This window comes from Poecile atricapillus, chromosome 25 (assembly GCF_030490865.1).
Source record: "Poecile atricapillus isolate bPoeAtr1 chromosome 25, bPoeAtr1.hap1, whole genome shotgun sequence".
In the NCBI taxonomy this organism is placed as follows: domain Eukaryota; kingdom Metazoa; phylum Chordata; class Aves; order Passeriformes; family Paridae; genus Poecile; species Poecile atricapillus.
Window position 1 is genome coordinate 6,217,139 of NC_081273.1, and position 18,020 is coordinate 6,235,158.

Genomic DNA, 18,020 nt, shown 5'->3' on the forward strand with positions numbered 1-18,020 from the left:
CCACTGGGACCTTCACTGGCTGATGCTACACACAATAACAAATATCTCATCATCAAATACCCCTTAATAATGTCACAGATTTGTGGAAGGAGAAGGATGTAGGTACTGCAATGCCTACTGCAATGCCTGCTCTTGTGCTGCATCCACAGTAGCAGCCACGAGTTCCACTCATTACTTGTGTTGATTGAGGGTTTTTATTGCCTCCCTGCCTGTTCCACACTCACCTTTCTCTCCAGAAAGTGAGTAGATGCTGTTGTGCCGGGAGTTCCTGCCTCTCTAGAAAGGTAGAGAAATAAAATAAAAGTTAGTTCTATCCCAGGCAGAGGCAGTGAGGACAGTCCCTTTCCATTCTCAGTTCCCTTTAAGAAATTGGAACATGCTTACTGTTGCTCCACTAAAGAGTACTGATTAATTAATCTGCATTTATGAAAAGACCTCCAAGGAGAGGCAAGAAATACATTTGCATCCAAACTCAGAGCTGTGAGAAGCTCCAGTCCATGGATGGATGTTGGCACAGGCTATCCTCACTGGATCTGCATTTCAAACCAGTAAGGAGACAGCCCCTACACCATGAGCCTGCAGCTCCTGGGCTGCCAGGTCATCCAGGGGATACTTCCATTTCTAAAAATAAGCTTCTCTACAAATTCAACATTTTCCAGCTTATCCTGCCCTCCTGGCATTACATTTCCCCGCTGCCTACACCTGCAGGCTGCCTGGCTCACAGCTGCCCCTGCCATCCCTGCAGTCAGCTGTCCTGGCAGTGCCAGCAGCCCTCACCTGGCTGTCCTGGCAGTGCCAGCTGTCCTGGCAGTGCCAGCAGCCCTCACCTGGCTGTCCTGGCAGTGCCAGCTGTCCTGGCAGTGCCAGCAGCCCTCACCTCGCTGTCCCGGCTGGTGCGGCGGCTCTGGGACACGCACTGGATCTGCCAGGGCAGGGGCTGGTACACCAGGTAAGGCAGGGGCTCCTCACGGAACAGGTTGGTCCCCAGCTGCACACGGGGAAGGTTTTTCAGCAGGGAAGAGGAACAGGAGAGGAACAGGAAAAGCTGCTCAGCCACAGTCATCACCAGAGATCACAACCCTCCCCTGCCACTCGTCGTGGCACCCCCGAGCCCGCAGAGCTCCCAGCCCTCCTGCCCAGGGTGCTTTAGGAGGCACAGGAGGCATTCCCAGCCCCAGGCAGGTGGGACAGCACTGCAGCAGTCAGGGCTCACCTGTCTGACCGCCCTCACCACGAAGAACAGCGCTGTCATCAGGGTGCCCAGCATGGCCGGGGTGCGCAGGCTCTGGAGCAGCACTGCTGGATCCAACAGCCAGCACTGAGATGTCCCTCCTCGGGCAGGCAGAGGCCAAGCCCCTTTAATGAGCTTACAGCCCCTGCTCAGCTTGCTGAAGTAATCAGGCACTGCCCTTTTGCTCTTCTAATCGTGGAGTTTCTCCAGGGGATGCAGCTCTGGCATTCCAGGAAAGGCAAATCCTCTGCTCCAAGCACAGGGAGCACAGCCCAGCCCAGCCTGGGACACACCTGCTCCATGGGGACCCACCTCAGTGCACCCAGGAGGATCCCACACTCCAGCTGGGATTTGGGGTGTCTCAGAACCACCCTGAACACACTGACTGCCACCACAGCTCCTCCAGGAGCTCTTATCCTGCTCCAGAGGGAAAAGACACACGGGTGCAGCTCAGGCACAGCAGGAACTGGGGCAAAAAAGCCCCTTTTTAAGGACAAAACTACCAGCCTCCTCGTGCACAAGCAGCTGATGCACACCCTGCTCCCCCGTGCCTCAGCAGCCCCCCCAGCTCCCACAGGCTGCTGGCAGGAGATGGGAACAAGTCATGGGAAGAGAGGAGCACGTCACCAACCCTCCCCAATTCCTGGTGAGAGCATCACCCAGCCATCCCACAGCACCCAGCACGCTGCTGGGGCAGCTCCTGCCTGCTCCCAAAGCCATGGGAAATCAGCAGCCAAGGTGCAGCGAGGCATTTTTAACAGATCCCAGGCTGCCAGAGCCAAGCCTTGCTCTCATTTTGTCGTTTTGGTTTTTAGCTTTCTTCTCTCTGCCTCTGCATTTGCTACCCTGCCCAGACACTTAAAAGAATAATGGTAACAAAGTCACAGCGAGCTTAAGTGGTCTTGGGAACTGCCAGAAACGACCTTGACAAGACAAAACATGAGGGAGCCCTGAGAAAAGGGGAGATGTGAGAGGAAAGTACAGCTGGATATCCAGCTACAACAAAACAGAGTGACAACCATCACCATCACACAAAACAGGCTCATGTTGATTTAATTTATACAAAACCAGATACAGCTGCTGTCCCAGGTTTTAACAGGAAAAAGGAACATGTTTCAAACCAAGTTATTGTTAAAAAAACTGGCATTTCCCTGCACCACTAATGCATGCTTCTCCTGAAATACAGAATGGGCTCAGTGATATGGCTTTGGCCACAGCAACCTCAACTCTGGGGTCCCTTCTAAATCCCCTCACTGCAAGGACTGCCATGTGTCCTCTGAGTACCCAGTAAACCCAAAGCAAGATCCCTACAGGAAAGGGTTTGTGCAATCCAACAGCAGATGGGATACCTGTGTTTTGATCCCTCCTTCCCTAGGAAGGAATAAGGCTGGTTGAGTAATTACAAAAAAGTTCTAGCAAAACAGCAAGAAAAAAATAAAATACATACATTCTTAAGAGTTTTAAAATTATGTTCATCAAAAATATATTTCTATTTGCATGTGCCAGGCTCATGGCACCAAGGGAGCAGAGCAGGGGGCTCTGCCTCCCGCCACTGCCCACCCGAGGGGCTCACACAGCACGGGGGGTGTGGGGCAGCAGCTTCCCAGCCTCCCCCCAGCAGCTGTCTCAGGAGAATGGCTTTGAAGAAGGTTTCTCACAGATGGGCTCCCTTGAAGTGCAGAGTCCTCGGCAGCCAGAACGGGCGAGCGGCTCGACAGCTTTTTAAAGCATAAAATATTTAGAGTCAGCTCGGAGGAAATACTGACAAAGACAACCAAACACCACGTTCCCATGAAAGGCTGACCCCTCCCCGCTGGGTAGAGTGAAACCCCTCCCAGTTCCAAGCATCCCAGCAGGCTGGGACACCCTCTGGATGTGGCTTTTCCAGAGGAACACCACAGCAGCTGGTGAGCAAAGCCATGAGCCTCTGTGTCACAGCTGAGAGCTGCTCATCCAGGAGCTGCTCATCCCAGCTCCTCAGCCACTCCCCGGTGTTCCCACGGCCCTGCTCCCACAGGATCCCTGCAGAGCTGCAGCAGGAGCATGGAAAGAGCTCCCAGCTGCTCTGGGTCCCTCTCCCCAGGGCATGGAAGGACTCAGCACTCACAGGAGCTCCTCAGCCATGCCTGCACCAGGCCCTGCCCGTGTCCCTGCCACCCCTGCTCCCGCTGCCACCGTCCGTGACGGGCACAGAGCCGCTCTGAGGCACAGCTCTGGTCAGCCTGGCATGAGAGGAGCGGGGAGGGCTCGTCCAGATCTCCCTCAGTTCCTACTGCTTCCACCCCAAATAAGCAGAACACTGCCCAAGAGCCAGAATGTGCCATTCCCTGATTTTATCCCCAGACTCCGCAGCCGTTCCGCTGCTCCCACGTGCCAGAGGCCACCTGACGTGGCCCACCTGCCACCAGGCATTTGCTGGGCATCAGGGCAGGCTCATTTCCTGACACATTTCCTCCAGCAGAGCCTCAGCTGGATTCACATCCTCCCCCTTGACCAGTTACTCAAAGTCCTCCGTGATTCACAGCTCTGCCTCGCCATCGCTGGAATACTGATGAGGGAAATGTTGATTTATTGAAGCCCTGATATGTCACCGCTGGATTAAACAGTCTATAAAGTATATTTGGACACATTACAGGATTAGAAGAATCCGCCTGGGAAGCTCTCTTCCTCCTTCCTCCACTCTGTTGCAAAAACACCCAGTCTCAAGGACGTGGCACACACACACGGTGGAGGTGCCTGGGTGGGCATCACCAAAACCCAGCCCATCGTGGGGAGACTGCACAGGCCCCCCCAGCACCCCTGCAGAGAAAAACCCCACCTTTCAGTAGTGGTACACCTTGATCTCTCTGTTCTCATCCAGTCTCAGCTGGAGCAGGCTGGGGCTGCTGCCTGGGGGCTTCTGTGCCCGCGGGGAGAGGGGTCTGACAGGGGGGTGAAGGAAAAGCCTGGCCCACAGCAGGAACCAGCACAGGCAGGACAGGGACCAGCACTGAGCCAGCCCTGCACACACAGCCTGCATTAGCCTGCTGCATCCCAGTCCCATGGAATTAGAGGGGGATTAGGGAATTCAGAGGCACACCATGCTCAGGACAGCACAGAGGCCGCGGGGATTTGCTGCTGATTACACCGAGCCCCGGCACAAGGCTGGTACCACACAGCCTGGGAGCACCCCTGCTCACAGCACAGAGAGGTCTTGCTCTCTGGATCCAGCCCCATGCTGCAAGATTCCTCAAAGTAGAGCTGGAGAGCTCTGGGGGAGCCCAGCCCTCCCTGCCCACCCATCTCCAGGTGCCCTCACCTCCTCCCAGGCTGCTCAGCAGAGCCTGCCCGTGGCCAAGGGCTCCACCCACGGCACCAGAAGCAGCCCTGCAAAGCCAGATCCCCCTTCTTGCCCGCCCCATCCTCCATTCTGCACTATTTGGCCCATATTTTTAAATCCTCACATTCCCAGCTCAAGCTGCTCCTTTACAGCTGAGCAGCATCGCTAAAGAGCATCACAACTCAACCAGGGGAACTTCCTCAGTCAAGTACAGCTCAGAGAGCAGCACACAGATCACTCCTGCTCCATCTGCTAAACACCACATTCCTCTGCAGAATCACTGGAATAGAGGCCAAGGCCTCGAAATTGCTGCTCCATTCTTCATTTCACACCCCTCCTGCCACCCTCCTCCTTCTGCAGGAAGCTGGAATGCAATTAAAGCCCAGACCCAGGTAAAAGATACACTTTGGACTCCTTCTTGAAGCCTTTCAGCCATTTCTTGCTGCTCTCAATCATCCCCTCAATATTCCTCTTCTCTGGCTCACTGAATTTGGAATGCTGGAAGAGCCGGATTTGTTCACTGCGGCAGCGAGAGACAGAGAGAGAGGGGGTAAGTAGGGAAAAAAGAGGTCTGGGAAGAAATTATCCCAGAGATGAGAAAGTGATGGGCTGCTGGAGAAAAAAACACCTCCTCTAATATATACACTGATAGTTTACCTTTTCTCCTTAATTAGTAGTTCATAGTAATTATCAAATTGTTATCTACTTGTTACGTGGTAAATGACCTAAGTGAAACATCTCAAGGAAGAAGGCCCTTACTCTGCAGGGACATATCCCAGCTTGCTGTCCAGAGGCTCAGGACTCCCACTGAGTGACGAGAACCCACCTGGAAAACAGACATTAAATACAGACCCACAGAGCCCAGGGGTCTGGCTGTGCTGGCTGCCCCTGCCAGGACTCCAGGGAAGCAGATGGAGATCCCTACGTGCCACTGGGAGGGGGCTGGCTCCTCTTTTGCTGCTTCCTTGGGTGTGTTTTAAAGAGCAGGATGACAGGAGCAGCCACATGCTGCACTTCTGGAATGAGCTTCTCATCCCTCACCCCCCTGGCACCCGTCCCAGCAGCAGCACCCACCCTTCCCAGCCCTGGAAGCGTGAGACAAAAGCAGAAGTTGCAGGCAGCAAAGCAGGTGGAACAAGGCCAGGAGACTCACCTGGGAAATACCTGTGCCATTTCTCTGCCAGCATGTTGTCCACTGACTGCCCTGAGGTGGAGTAAGTGGAGCTGAGCCCGCTGCTCCGGGCCCACTGCTCCAGGGGGGACACCCTGGGGGGGTTCCCCAGGGAGCTGCCCCCCCTCAGGCCTCCCAGGGAGGGATATGTGGGAAGGAGGACGCCCTCACGGGCTGTGGAGGTGAGGAGAGGAGACTGGTGATGGCTCAGGGAGTCCAGGAGCCCCAGGACCCCGTTCAGCTCACTGGTGATGCTCTGCACCGAGTCCCTCAGGTGCTGGATCTTGTCCTGCTGCAGCACGGGCCAGAAATCCGTTCTCAAGTCAGCTGAAGGAAGAAAGGGAAAAAAAGGGATCACAGACAAGGCCTAACACGAGCAGCCTTTGTGCAAGCAGCCCAAGCCTCCTGTCTGCCTGCCCTTCTTCCCCCAGCACAACTCCAGTCACAGCCAACCAAAGCCAAAGAAAAAGCATGAGGAGCAGAGAGGGAATTGCAGCAGCTTCTCCTGCCATGGATGTGAGGAAGAGGAAGCCCAGACTCCTGCAGAAGAGCAGTACAGATCTGCAGGATCTGAGGGAAATCAGAGATTTTATAATCCACAGAGATTTAAAAGGCAGGTTCACTCACAGATCCCATCCCTCTTATCTGCCACTACAGGCAGGAAGCAAGTTTTCACAATCAGGGGTGGTACACAGAACAGTCCCAGACCTGCCTTGGACACAGCTGAGCACAAATGAGAACAGGGAAATCAGAGAGGTGAGAGGGAAAGGCAGAACAAGCCTAGAGCCTCACATGTTGGGCACTTACATCTAGACTGGCCCAGATTCACACTGGACGTGCTGTTTGTGTCCTCAGAGGTGCTCAGATCAAAAGTCACCACCTTCTTGCATGCAGAACTCTTCAGTGTATCTTCATCTGAGAGCTGGTCAGGAGGAGGAAAACAATGCCAGTAAATCCTGCTGTATCATCCCAGGAACATAAAAGCTACTGGAAATCTGCCTACAGCTTGTCTAGAGAGCTGGACTGCAGTCAGGCACAGGTCAAGTGAAGGCAAACTTGTCCTCAGCCCCTTACAGCGAAATCTCAATGTCCAGAGACTGCTCTGGCTCTGGAAGTGCAAGAGGCCAAAGCCAGCAGCCACGAGAACCAGCCCTTCCAGCAGGAGTCACCGTGGCTTGTGCTGGGAATAACCTCACAGCTCTTGCAGGGCTGGGTTCTCTGCCCAGGGCCACGAGTTCGACCATCAAAGGTCTGGTTCTCTTGCATCTGCTGCTCCCAGGCACAGCCAAAGATTCCAGGGTTTGCCCTGGCCAGGAGAGCAGGCTCCATCCCAGCTCACACGAGGTGAAATGCCCTTGTTTTCTCCAGGCTCAATCCATGCAGCTTTTCCAAGCTGCTTTCTACAGCCACACACTCAGCAGTCTGGTGCTCTCACAGAAAGTGGCTCCAAAACCCAGCTCTGCTGGCAAACACCAGCTGAACAGCCCTGACAGCAACCACGAGCCCCTCACAGACCCCTGCCTGGGGGAGGAGGCCAAGAGCTGTGGGCAGGGGGAATGCAGCTGGAGTTTACCTCCTCCAGCAGCGAGGACTCCAGCTGGCTGAGCTTCTCCTCCTTCTTCTTCAGCAGCACCTGTCCTTTCTGCATGGCTGACTTCATCTTGTCCAGCTCCTTAGCCTCCTGCACAGACCGACAGCCATGCCGAGGAGGGAAATTCAACAGGAATGACAGGAAATAATCCCCACAGCAGCTGGGGTGACTTTCATCACCTCCTCCTGCCCAGCACGGGGAGTGCTGCTGCAGTGAAATCGCTCCCAAGCCCTCGAGAGTGTGGGAAGGGGGACAGTGAGCAGAGCACGTGGCTCAAAGCAGATTCAGCCCAAGGAAAAGGAGGTTCCACTTCCAACCCCACAACCAAGGGCTCACCAAGAGGACCACGAGCCAGGAGCTGAAAGCAGGGCTGGGGGAAACACCTGAGCACAGGCTCACCTCCTCCAGGTTGCGCTGCATTCCCTGCAGGAGCTGGGAGCTGTCGGGACCCTGCACAGGCTCCTGGGCCCTGTGCAGCTGCTGGTGCCACTGCAGGCTGGCAGCCCTGAGCGCCGAGCGCCGCTGGCGCAGGGAGCGGCTCTGGCGCAGCAGGAACTCCTTGGCGCTGCGCAGGGACTGCCCCTCGGCAGAGAGGTAACTCCGGACCCTGTGGGGAACAGGCAGGGCTGGCCTGGCTCCCTGTGCTGCTGCACACCCCACACAGCACCCCAAAAACGGGTGCTCGGTGCCCGCTGTGCGAGCCCAAGGCAGGGAAGGCAGAGCGGAAAGCTCTCCTGGCTCGTGGACGCTCACCCATCAAACTGCAGGACGCTCTCCTCGGGGCTCTGAGGGGCTGGGGAGGGCTCTCTGGACGAGTGCTGAGAGGGTGACACAGTGCAAAAACTGAGAAATAGGTATGGGGGAAACAGAAGCCCAGGGCCCCCTAAAAATCCAGTGAGGAGCAAAAGCTTGGAATGACATCGCCATGGCACTGCCCAGATCCAAACACAGCACCAGGGTGCTCTTGATGTGACTTCTGAAGGTAACAAAGATGTTTCTATCCTGAAACAAGCCCTGCTTTTGATTTGAGTATCCCACACTCCTCTCCACCCACTAATAATAGACAGACATCTGCAAATACTACTGAACACACCAGCAAAGAGAAATCCATCTCTGCATCTCAAATGACTTCACACAAATGCCAGGATTTTCAAGGGAGTTTCATTCTCAGATCTCACAAGGCAAACACCTTCACAGGCTGCTTTACTCACAGCTTGAGGAGCTTCTCTCAGGTCTTCAACACGGAGCTCAGCTTTCTTTCTTGGAGATTCCACACTTTCTTCTGCCTCCAGTTCTTTCAGAGCCTCCTGTTTGCTCCTGATTGCTTCCTCCAGCTCTCTGCCACGGGAAAAAGTAACAGCAGAGGCCCTTGATTAACCTGCAGTGGTGTCCAGAGTGGCCTCCAGGTTCCAGCAGGGAAAGGCCCACAGGTGTGCAGAACAGCACCAGGGCTGGGGCTGTGGTGTTACACCGAGTGTAAACCCTGGCCAGGCAGGGAAACTGCTCCCCACCCTTCCTCAGCAGCTCAGCCACCTCAGGAGAACCTCTCTGCATTTCAGTGCCCCTCTCACAGCACCTCATCCAAGGCAGGGACACAAACAAACCTGACATGCAGAGGTGAAGGAGCAAATCCAAACTCACACCCCGAGTTAATAAATCTGGAACCAGCCCCAGCAGCTCTGTGTCCTCCATGGTTCACCTCAGGGAAGGAACATGGCCCACCACGGAGCTCAGGGTCAGGGAGAGGCCCAGGCTGGGTTACAGAGGTTTGTCAGGGGCACAGGGCAGATGTTTTGGTATCAGAGGGAACTTCTCACACTCACCCAATGCGTTTCTGCAGCCTCTGGCTCCGGCTCTGCAGCAAGTCCACCTGGGCCTCCAGCTCAGCCTTCTGGTCCTGCAGCTCCTCCAGGGACCTCCGCAGCTGCCGGACGGACTCCAGGAGGCTGGAATGCTCCTTCCTGCTCTCCTCCAGCCGCAGCTGAGAGGCTAGAGCAGCTTCCTGGAAGAAAACCACCAAGTCCCTCACAGTCATTTCCCCAAGAGCGAAACAAGGGGCACACAGCTCACAGGGTCCCAGAGCTACACAACCACACACCAATGCTGGGAGGACAGGGCTGGGAGCTCAGAACTAACCCACCTCCCAGCTCTTTGTTTTCCTAAAGCCCCAGCCCTGAGTTGCTGCCCTCAGCCCCTCTCCAGAGCCCAGGTGTCCGTACCTCTCTTTCCAGCTGCATCCGTCCGTCCTCATCCAGCAGCAGCTGCCTCCTCCTCTGCAGGGACTCCTCCTGTGACAGGGGACAGGGCAGTGTCACAGCCAGGACACTGCTGATGCTGAGCAGCACCTCAGGCCTGAGTCTCAAGACCAAAATACACAAGGACTGTTGTTTGGATTTGCTTTGTGACTCCTCACAGCCACTCTCTGCCCCCCAAACCCACAGCTCCAACTTTCACCGGCACCAGGAATGCTCAGCCCTGCTCTGGCTTGTGACACAGTTTCACCTGTATGTGGGATGGCAGCAGAAGCCCTGGCTGAGCTTTCCTGAACACTTTCCCCTGCAGAAACAGCCAAAGGACTGGCACAGATGAGGGGAGCTCTGTGGGCACGGCTCACCTGGCTGAGGAGCTGCTCCGATCTGGCTTGGATGTTTTTCATGCGGATTTCAAGCTCTCTCTCTGAATCCTGGAGCTTCCTTTCCTGCACAGGGAGCTGAGTTAAAGAGAAAGGCACGAGCTCCTCCCTCACCAGGGGAACACAAACTGGGAAGCGTGATCTGCCACTCGAGTCTGTCCCCCTGGGCTGTGCAGGGTGGCAGGGGACAAGCTGTGGAGCCTCCAGGCCATCCCTCAGGAGTCCCAGGGGCCAGAGGCAGAGCCTGCTGCTCACCTTCTCCCTGTGCCTGTGCTGCAGGGCAGTCAGCCTCCCCTCCAGCTCTGCCTGCAGCCCCTTCACGTCGGCGTCGTGGAGCTGCCGCAGCCGCGCCGCCTCGCTCCGCAGCCCCTCCAGCAGCTCTGACCTCTGCTTCCGCTCCTGCCCGACCCAGGGACACAGGGAAACACCTCTGAGAGGCACAGAGCTCTCCAGCAATGCACACACACTCAGAACTCACTGGAAACCCAGCCCAGGGACACAGGGAAACACCTCTGAGAGGCACAGAGCTCCCCAGCAATGCACACACACTCAGAACTCACTGGAAACCCAGCCCAGGGACACAGGGAAACACCTCTGAGAGGCACAGAGCTCCCCAGCAATGCACACACACTCAGAACTCACTGGAAACCCAGCCCAGGGACACAGGGAAACACCTCTGAGAGGCACAGGGCTCCCCAGCAATGCACACACACTCAGAACTCACTGGAAACCCAGCCCAGGGACACAGGGAAACACCTCTGAGAGGCACAGGGCTCCCCAGCAATGCACACACACTCAGAACTCACTGGAAACCCGGCCCATCACAGCCCCACTTGTGGTACCTCCTCCTGGTACTGCTCCTGGACCCTCGCCAGGGCCTCCCGGTGCTCCTCCCTCATCCTCTCCATTCTCCTCTCGTGCTCTTTTTCCACTTCCCGCCGTTTGTCGCTCATCAGCTCGCTGAGCTGCAGGGGTGGCAGGGAAAGAGGTTTCCCTGAACTGCAGCACTGCACCGGAGTGGCCTCCCTAAAACCAGCCTCCCTCCTGGGCCCAGAGTGGGATCAGGGATTGTGTCCTGGGGAGCACAAAGCCTGTCCCCAGGGAGGTGACACTGAGGGATGTCCTGCCCTGAGGCAGGGCTGTCATGGGCAGGGGATGTGGGCTCTCAGAGCTCACCCCAGGCCTGAGGAGAGCGAGGAACCCTCAGCACAAAACCAACGCTCACCTCACGCTCGTATTCCTTCACTTTAAGGGCTTTTTGCTGCACTTTCTGATCTGCCCTCTGCAGCTCCTCACGCAGCTGGGCCTCCTGGCTGCTCTGTGCCTCTGCCAGCTGGGCTTGCAGGCTGGAAATGACCTGCCAGGAGAGCCACCCACAGAGACTTGTCAGCCTTTCCCGCAGGATCCATTCCATGCTCTCGACACAGCCTCACCACCCCCCGCCTGCAGCACGGCCAAACACTGAGCCAGACCAGAACCACAGCCAGGGAGGGGAAAAGAATTAATGCCACCATCCCTGGCCACCTTTGGTGACAGCGTGAGGAAGAATAAAACCCAACAATTTACTTTGTAAGGACACCATCCTCACCTCGTGGTGCTTCTCTTCTGCTGCAGACTTCAGCTGCTGGAGCTCACTGGCAAACTGTTCCTCCAGCTCCTCTGCTGCCTATGGAAACACAAACCAGTCTGCTGGGAAACCTCTGTGTGTGGGGACAAGGTGCATTTGCAATTAAATTCTAAATCATCAAAAAGCAGAGCAGTAACCCCCCCCTTCCAAACGGGATCACTACAAGGTGCCTTTGCTCTCTCTGTGCTTTCCCTCCCAGGGGATCTGGATGGATCTGTCATGCTGTGCTGGAGGGACTGGAAACTGGAGCCCATCCCATGGCTCCCCAGGTCCCTGCAGGACTAAGGCAGCAGCCCAAGAGGTGTTGGGAGCTGATAAAGTGGCTCAGTTTAGTTCTGATCTGATAACAGGGCTCGGTTTAGGCCAGACACCCAGAGATCCTTATCTTGTCTTCAGATGCAGAGTGGCCATTGAAATAATCATTAGTTAATCACCACTGTAACAACAACTGGGGGAGTTCTCATGCCCAGCCCAGCTGGCACCTGCCCTTGGTGCTGTAAGTGAGCTGTCACTGAAGCACTGCAGGTGTGAGCCAGCCCCGACACTTGGCACTGCCAGCCAGGCCAGCAGGAACAGCTCCAGGCCGGCCCTGCCTGGCAATGAAGATCTCACCTTCCTCTTCTCCCTGTCTAACCTCTCCCTGAGCTCGCTCAGGAACTGCTCCTTCTCTTGTTCCAGCTCGCTCATCTCCTTCTGCCTGGCTTCCTCCACTGCCAGCTTCATTTCCTCCAAGGCAAGCTGCTGCTTCCTCTCCAGGCTCTCCTTCTCCACCAGCTGCTGGGATTCCCACTCTTCCCTTAGCTTCTGCAGCGTGGCCTGCTGCTCTGCCCTGGTAGGTTTGGAACAAGAGCACAGCAATCAGATCCAGCACTGGGCACTCGGGGCTCGGAGCTGCTGGGGCCAGGGGGACTCAGGAGCTCCCTCTGAGCAGCTGCTGGGGATGTGCCTGACCCTTCCCCCCAGAGCAGCACTTCATGTCCCCAGGAACAGCAGCAGAACCTCTCACCTCATCCTCTCCTCCTCTGCCTCGATCTCTGAGGCAATCTGGGCTCGCAGCTTTTCCAGTCTCTTGGCTTTTTCCTCTCTGACAAGCAACTCTTCCTCTTCCTGCTCAGATTTCGCCAAGTCTTCTTCTGGAGTGCTGAGACAGAAAATAAAAAAGGAAGAAAATAGGTTCAGGAGGCTCAAATATCTGCCAGTCCCCTCTCCAAGGGCTTCAGCTCAGCTGGGGATCTCACTGGCTGTGGTGACATCCATTTCCTCCCCACAGCTGCAGGACCTGCTGCTGGCAGCCCCAGCACCAAACCTGAGCAGTGTGGGTTTAAAACTTGCTGTATCATCATAGCTTACACTTCTTTTTGGTTGTTTTTGTTTTTGTTTTGCAGGTAAGTGAGATCAACTCTCATTAAATGGATGCAGGCTCCCAGGCAAGGTACAAGATGCATTAACACATCTGGAAGCTCCATATTTCCATATTATACCTTTTGCTACACTTTTTTTTTCCCCCTTCAGGCACCGTTTCTCCATCTTGTTCACACCCAGACTGCATCCCCACAGTGTTTCATGTCAAGATGCTGTTTCTGACTGCTCACAACACAAGCATCAAGTCCAGCAAGCTCATACAGAAGCCTCAAGAGGAAAATTCCCCCAGGGAAAGGACACAGCTCCCAGGGCTGTCCCATCCCCTGCACTGCTCTCAGATCCTGCTTTCCCACAGCCATCCCTGTTGCTAGAAGCCTTGTCTGGAAGTCCCTCTGTAAAACATCCCCTATCAGAACTCCAGATAGCTCCTCTGGAGCTCCTCATCTCCTCTAATGCTCCCATTTCCCGTCCTGTTCCCACCATTTAGCCCAGGGTTTGAACATCTGCCAGGTGGGAGAGCTCCAAGCACTGAGCTGGAAACTTCTCCCAGGTTAACCATAACTGACAGCTCTGTGTGTGTGGGAGCACAGCCCATCCTGCAGGATGCTCTCCTGCCCCTCCTGTCAGGCTGGGAGAGCCTGAGCTGCCAGTGGGGCACTCTCCATCCCAGGGTTTGCACATCCTCACACAGAATTGTCTGTGCCAAAGACTGTCCTTCCTCCTCCTCCTCCTCCTCCTCCCTGAGAGCCCTGATCCTGCTCCTTCCCCCAGCACCATTTCCCAGGTGCTGGCTGCAGCAACACGAGTCTGTGGCCAGCAGCAATGAAATCCCACCTTGGAAAGCCTTGGAGGGGATGGAGTAAAAAAGGAAAGTACCTGAGGGGTTTTTCTTTTTGCTGATGAAGCTTTTCAGCTTCCTCCTCCTCCTCCTCTTCCTTCTGCTTCATCTCCTCCTGGAATTGCTCAATTTTCTCCTCCTTTGCTTGAAATAAATGTATTTCCTCTTGCTCCAGCTCCGTCTCCACCTCCTTGACTATTTCCTCCAGGGATTCATCATTAGGCTGGTTCAAGGACTGCTCCATTTCCTTCTCAGGTTGCCTACCAAAGAGAAAAAGCTCCTTTGGCAAAAGAGTGACAGAAAACAGAGTGACATAAAAGGAACAGGAACCTCCTCCACAGAGCATCACCTCCAAACCAAAAATCTCAGAGCCAGATACTCCAAAAGCTCCACTGCTGACCTGAGCTGGATCCTGAGGATCACTGGCAGATCCTCCTGGTGACTCCCAGAGCATCTCCAACTGATAAACTGATAAACTGAACCCAGCCCCAGCTGCACTCCAGGCCTAAATAATTCTGATTTTGGCCCACCAGAGCTCACCTTGTGAGATCAATAAAATCTCACTTGGTGAAAAGCGCTGGCCAGGCTGCCAGGCACAGGAGCAGATGCCATCAGTACCTGCTCCCAGCCCAGGGATTGCTGCTTCTCATGGACCAGGTATTTTTCTGCAATTGCAACCTAAAGTGTGCTGGGAATTTGACAGCTCCAGGCAACAGAAAGCCCTCAGCATTCCAAAAATTCAAACCCAGTCTGGTTCTAATTAAGTTTTTTTTTCAGACAGCAGCAAAATTATAAGTGAAGCTAAAGGGAAAGGAGGGGAAAATTGAGATTAGCCTAGGAAGAAAGATTTTTGTTCTTTGCTAGTGAAGGCTGGAGCAGGAAGGTCTCACCATGCTGTGAGACTGGCAGTGCAAGGCAGAGGGACTTGTGCCAGGAAACAGGGAAATAACAGCCCCAGTTATTCAGCCTCCAGTCAGGAGAGAAAAGGTCATTTCTGCAGCCATTAGCAAAAAGAGCAAGACAGAGGAAAGTAGTGGGGTTCTGGAATAATCTCCCTTCACCACCTGCAGCAGGTGTCCTTCATCCCTCTGCAGAGCAATTCAGACACTTCCACCTGGTCCCCTCATTGTTCCTTCTGCCCCAGATTTTGCTCCAAAGGAGACCCAGGCAGCACACACACACACACACACGTTTACACAGCAGCACAGCTCCTATCAGAACAGAGATTCCCTCCCCAGCACCCTGTCCTCAGAGACACGCTGCCTAATTTCCTCCAGCTGCATCTGCTGATGTGTCATTTGTGACAGAACGCAGAGTCAGCACGCTCCCGTTCCCTGAGCCCCCGTGTCCCGGGGAGCTGCAGGTCACGATCCACAAACACCACCCATGGGGCAGCACAGAACGGCGGCTTGGGCAGGAGCCCACTCTCAACTCATCGTTTCCACGCCACCAACGTGCCCAGAGGGTGTAAAACGGGGTGAATTGATGGGGTTTTGCCCTTCCCCATCCCCAGCTCAGCACCACTCAGCAAGTTCTGTGTGGAAGCAAAGGAGGAACCGCGTGGAGTCGCAGCCTCGGCACAGGAAGGCTTTCCCAGAGACAAAGCAAAGCTCTCCCTCATCCCACAGAGCCCTGAGGCACAGACCCCGAGGGCTGAGCTGCTGCCCTGCCCTGCCCTGCCCTGCCCAGCACAGGCTGCTCACTGGTGCCAGGAACAGCTGCTGGGATGTGCCAGCTTCACACGCCAGCTCCAGCCACCACGGGGGACAAAAGCTGGCACAGTCACAGCAGCAGGGACTGCGAGGAAGCCCTTACACGTCGTGTGGGGCAGGAAGCTCCTCAGGATCCACCAGGCTATCCAGGGCTCCCTCCTCCGGCTCCGCAGCCTCCGCCCCATCGGGATTTTCTAACCCGAAACGCTCCACTGGTGTCTCACAAGCACTGAGATCCCTCTCACTTGGCAGCACAGAAGAGGGGACAGAAGATCAGATTAGCTCAGGTCAGACTCAAGTGGCTGCTGCAGGTGGACAAGGATGTGACACGGGTGGGCACCAAGCCATGCCTGCCAACAGGACTTGCCTGGCCAACACAGGGCTGCCAGCGCCACGGGGACGCTCCACACCGTTCCCACCATCTCATGTTGGACTAACAGGCAGCTGAGGATACCATGGACATCAGCCTCAGCCTGCTGGATCCCTTCCCTGGGTTACCCCGCTCGTTCCAGGCCCTCGGAGAATGTCCCCAAGGTGCGTCAGCCCTATCAGCCATACTCACACTGCTGTCCAAATTACAGGTGGAAGTGTTGGCAGGCATGCTTGTATCTACAGTCCTACTTCATCTCAGAAGCACAGAGAGGAGAGACAAGGCAAGCACGAGCAGCTTCACAGGCAGAGAGAAAGAGAGGATGCTCAGCTGGGAAGCAGGAACCAAGTGATAAGGAGACAATTCCTGCGGGCAGAACATGTTTTTGGAGACCCTCACACGAGCAGCCCCTCCAAGAACAAGGCTGCAAATCCCACAAAGTCAGTCATTTAGATGGACTGCAGCTTCTGCTCATGAATTTTCCTGGCACGGGCAGCAGCTCCTTGGTTCCCAGTGCCCTGGAGAACGTGTTGCTCTGCGTGGAGGCCAAGAGCTTTGACACAGCTCATCTGTAAATGCCAGGCTGGGGCTCTCCAAGGAGGAGGAGCTCGAGGGAGCACAGAGCTGGCTGCTCAGAACAGCATTCCAACTGTTCCAAACAAATCCCCACAAAGAGGCTGAAAACAGCTCCCCTGGACAGCCCGTGGTAAGTGGGGTGTGGAAGCCAGCGTTCCTCTTGGGATAACAGCTGGTGATCTGCCCACAGACCAGGACACAAAACAGCTTAATGCTCACACCTGCTCATGGCCACCTCTGTGGAAGGAAGAGAACTTGCTCCCATCACAGCTGGACTCTCCTGGCATCAGGAATAGACACCTGGGAGCCTTTAGCCACAGGCAGGACCATGGCTGGCACCAGGCCATGGCAGGGGCCACATCTGCCCTGTGTGACAGCCCAGGGCCCAGCACACGGCGTGAGCAGGCTCAACCATCCTGGCAAGGGCACTGCCAGGGAGGCAGAGGGCATTGCCAGAGCTGGGGCAGCCCCAGGGGAAGGCTGGGCAGGCACTCTGGCTGCCCAGCCAGGCAGAAGCTGAAGGCTGCTGAGACAAGGCTGAGGAGGCAGCAGGGGAAGCGAGAGGTTGGGTGGGACAGCCCCTGTGAGAGGCTGCAGCAGCTGGGGGAGCTGGGCAGGGCACACCTGGACAGGCTGCAGGGAGCACAGCAGGGAGGGCAAGGCAGGAAACTCTGGAGCTGCCCACGTCTCCTCCGTGCCTTTGTTTGTACCATACCTCTCAGCAGCTTTAGGTCTTTTCCTTTGCTCTTCCTCTACACTGCCTTTGCTTTGGTCTTTTCCCTCTTCTCCCAGCTCCTGGGCCTGCAGGTAAAAGCAAACAGGGTGGAGTTTGTGGCTCCTTCACCATCAAAGACCTCAAAGGAGTTCTGCTGATGGACTCAGCTGGGCCACATGGCACCCACAGAATGTTCCAGAACATTGGATGTGCCAGGCTCCTCTCCTGAGGGTACCCAAGGGTCTCCAACCATCCCAGGAATCCTTCCAGAAGCACAAGGGGAGGCCTGGGAGCTCAGCATTCCCAGGATAAAAGATGAACTCCCTGCCAGCACTGCAAACTTGGGACACAGCTTTGGCTTTTCTTTCCTGAAGGTCATTTTACCATCCCAAGCCACACTGAACTCCCTGGAAAGCACAGGAGAGAAATCTCCTAAAAGAGAAATGTCACACACAAAGTGCTGTGGCAATGAAGCAAAGGATGCATTGTCTGTGACCAAAAACCGTATCAGGAACCAGTCCTGCCTCCCATCCAGGCTCTGGGGCAGGGTGTGATGGGCTGCACAGAGCCACCAGCCCAGGCATTTCTGACTCCTGGATCCATCCCCCCTGGCAGCACACCGAGCCTTCAGTTGGCTCATTTATGGCATAGTAAATACATGAAATATGAATAGGAAATATGTGACTGTGCCATAGTCAGCTGCTCCTTTCCCCACCTGCCAGCTCCCAGATCCCCCTGTCCTTGCAGCAGGGCCACCTGAGGGCCACTCCAGCCCCACAGGAAGCAGGGAGGGCCCATTCATAAATTTTTGGGGCAGCCAGCAGGTGAGCTCAGCCCCTGCGTGCGTGGAGCAGGGCCAAAACGGGGCGGAATTAA

The 18,020-nt window shown here is 55.5% G+C and overlaps 1 protein-coding gene across 1 annotated transcript in view; it reads right to left on the reverse strand.

The window, feature by feature from the left end:
• Window positions 1-245: 245 nt before the first annotated feature.
• CEP164 (centrosomal protein 164) overlaps window positions 246-18,020 on the reverse strand; it is a 30,618-nt gene continuing 12,843 nt past the window's right edge. Inside the window, exons 12-35 of the mRNA XM_058857148.1 lie at window positions 17,145-17,230; window positions 15,587-15,727; window positions 13,810-14,031; window positions 12,578-12,712; window positions 12,184-12,400; window positions 11,533-11,610; window positions 11,170-11,301; window positions 10,787-10,909; window positions 10,200-10,343; window positions 9,927-10,010; window positions 9,532-9,600; window positions 9,136-9,314; window positions 8,524-8,650; window positions 8,066-8,130; window positions 7,712-7,919; window positions 7,295-7,402; window positions 6,529-6,643; window positions 5,704-6,048; window positions 5,310-5,376; window positions 4,954-5,070; window positions 4,050-4,152; window positions 3,630-3,912; window positions 878-2,949; window positions 246-276 (exon numbers count right to left, since the gene is read on the reverse strand). Coding sequence (XP_058713131.1) covers window positions 4,053-4,152; window positions 4,954-5,070; window positions 5,310-5,376; window positions 5,704-6,048; window positions 6,529-6,643; window positions 7,295-7,402; window positions 7,712-7,919; window positions 8,066-8,130; window positions 8,524-8,650; window positions 9,136-9,314; window positions 9,532-9,600; window positions 9,927-10,010; window positions 10,200-10,343; window positions 10,787-10,909; window positions 11,170-11,301; window positions 11,533-11,610; window positions 12,184-12,400; window positions 12,578-12,712; window positions 13,810-14,031; window positions 15,587-15,727; window positions 17,145-17,230 — 2,862 coding nt within the window. The 3' untranslated portion in view covers window positions 246-276; window positions 878-2,949; window positions 3,630-3,912; window positions 4,050-4,052. The remainder of the gene's footprint in view (window positions 277-877; window positions 2,950-3,629; window positions 3,913-4,049; window positions 4,153-4,953; window positions 5,071-5,309; window positions 5,377-5,703; window positions 6,049-6,528; window positions 6,644-7,294; window positions 7,403-7,711; window positions 7,920-8,065; window positions 8,131-8,523; window positions 8,651-9,135; window positions 9,315-9,531; window positions 9,601-9,926; window positions 10,011-10,199; window positions 10,344-10,786; window positions 10,910-11,169; window positions 11,302-11,532; window positions 11,611-12,183; window positions 12,401-12,577; window positions 12,713-13,809; window positions 14,032-15,586; window positions 15,728-17,144; window positions 17,231-18,020) is intronic.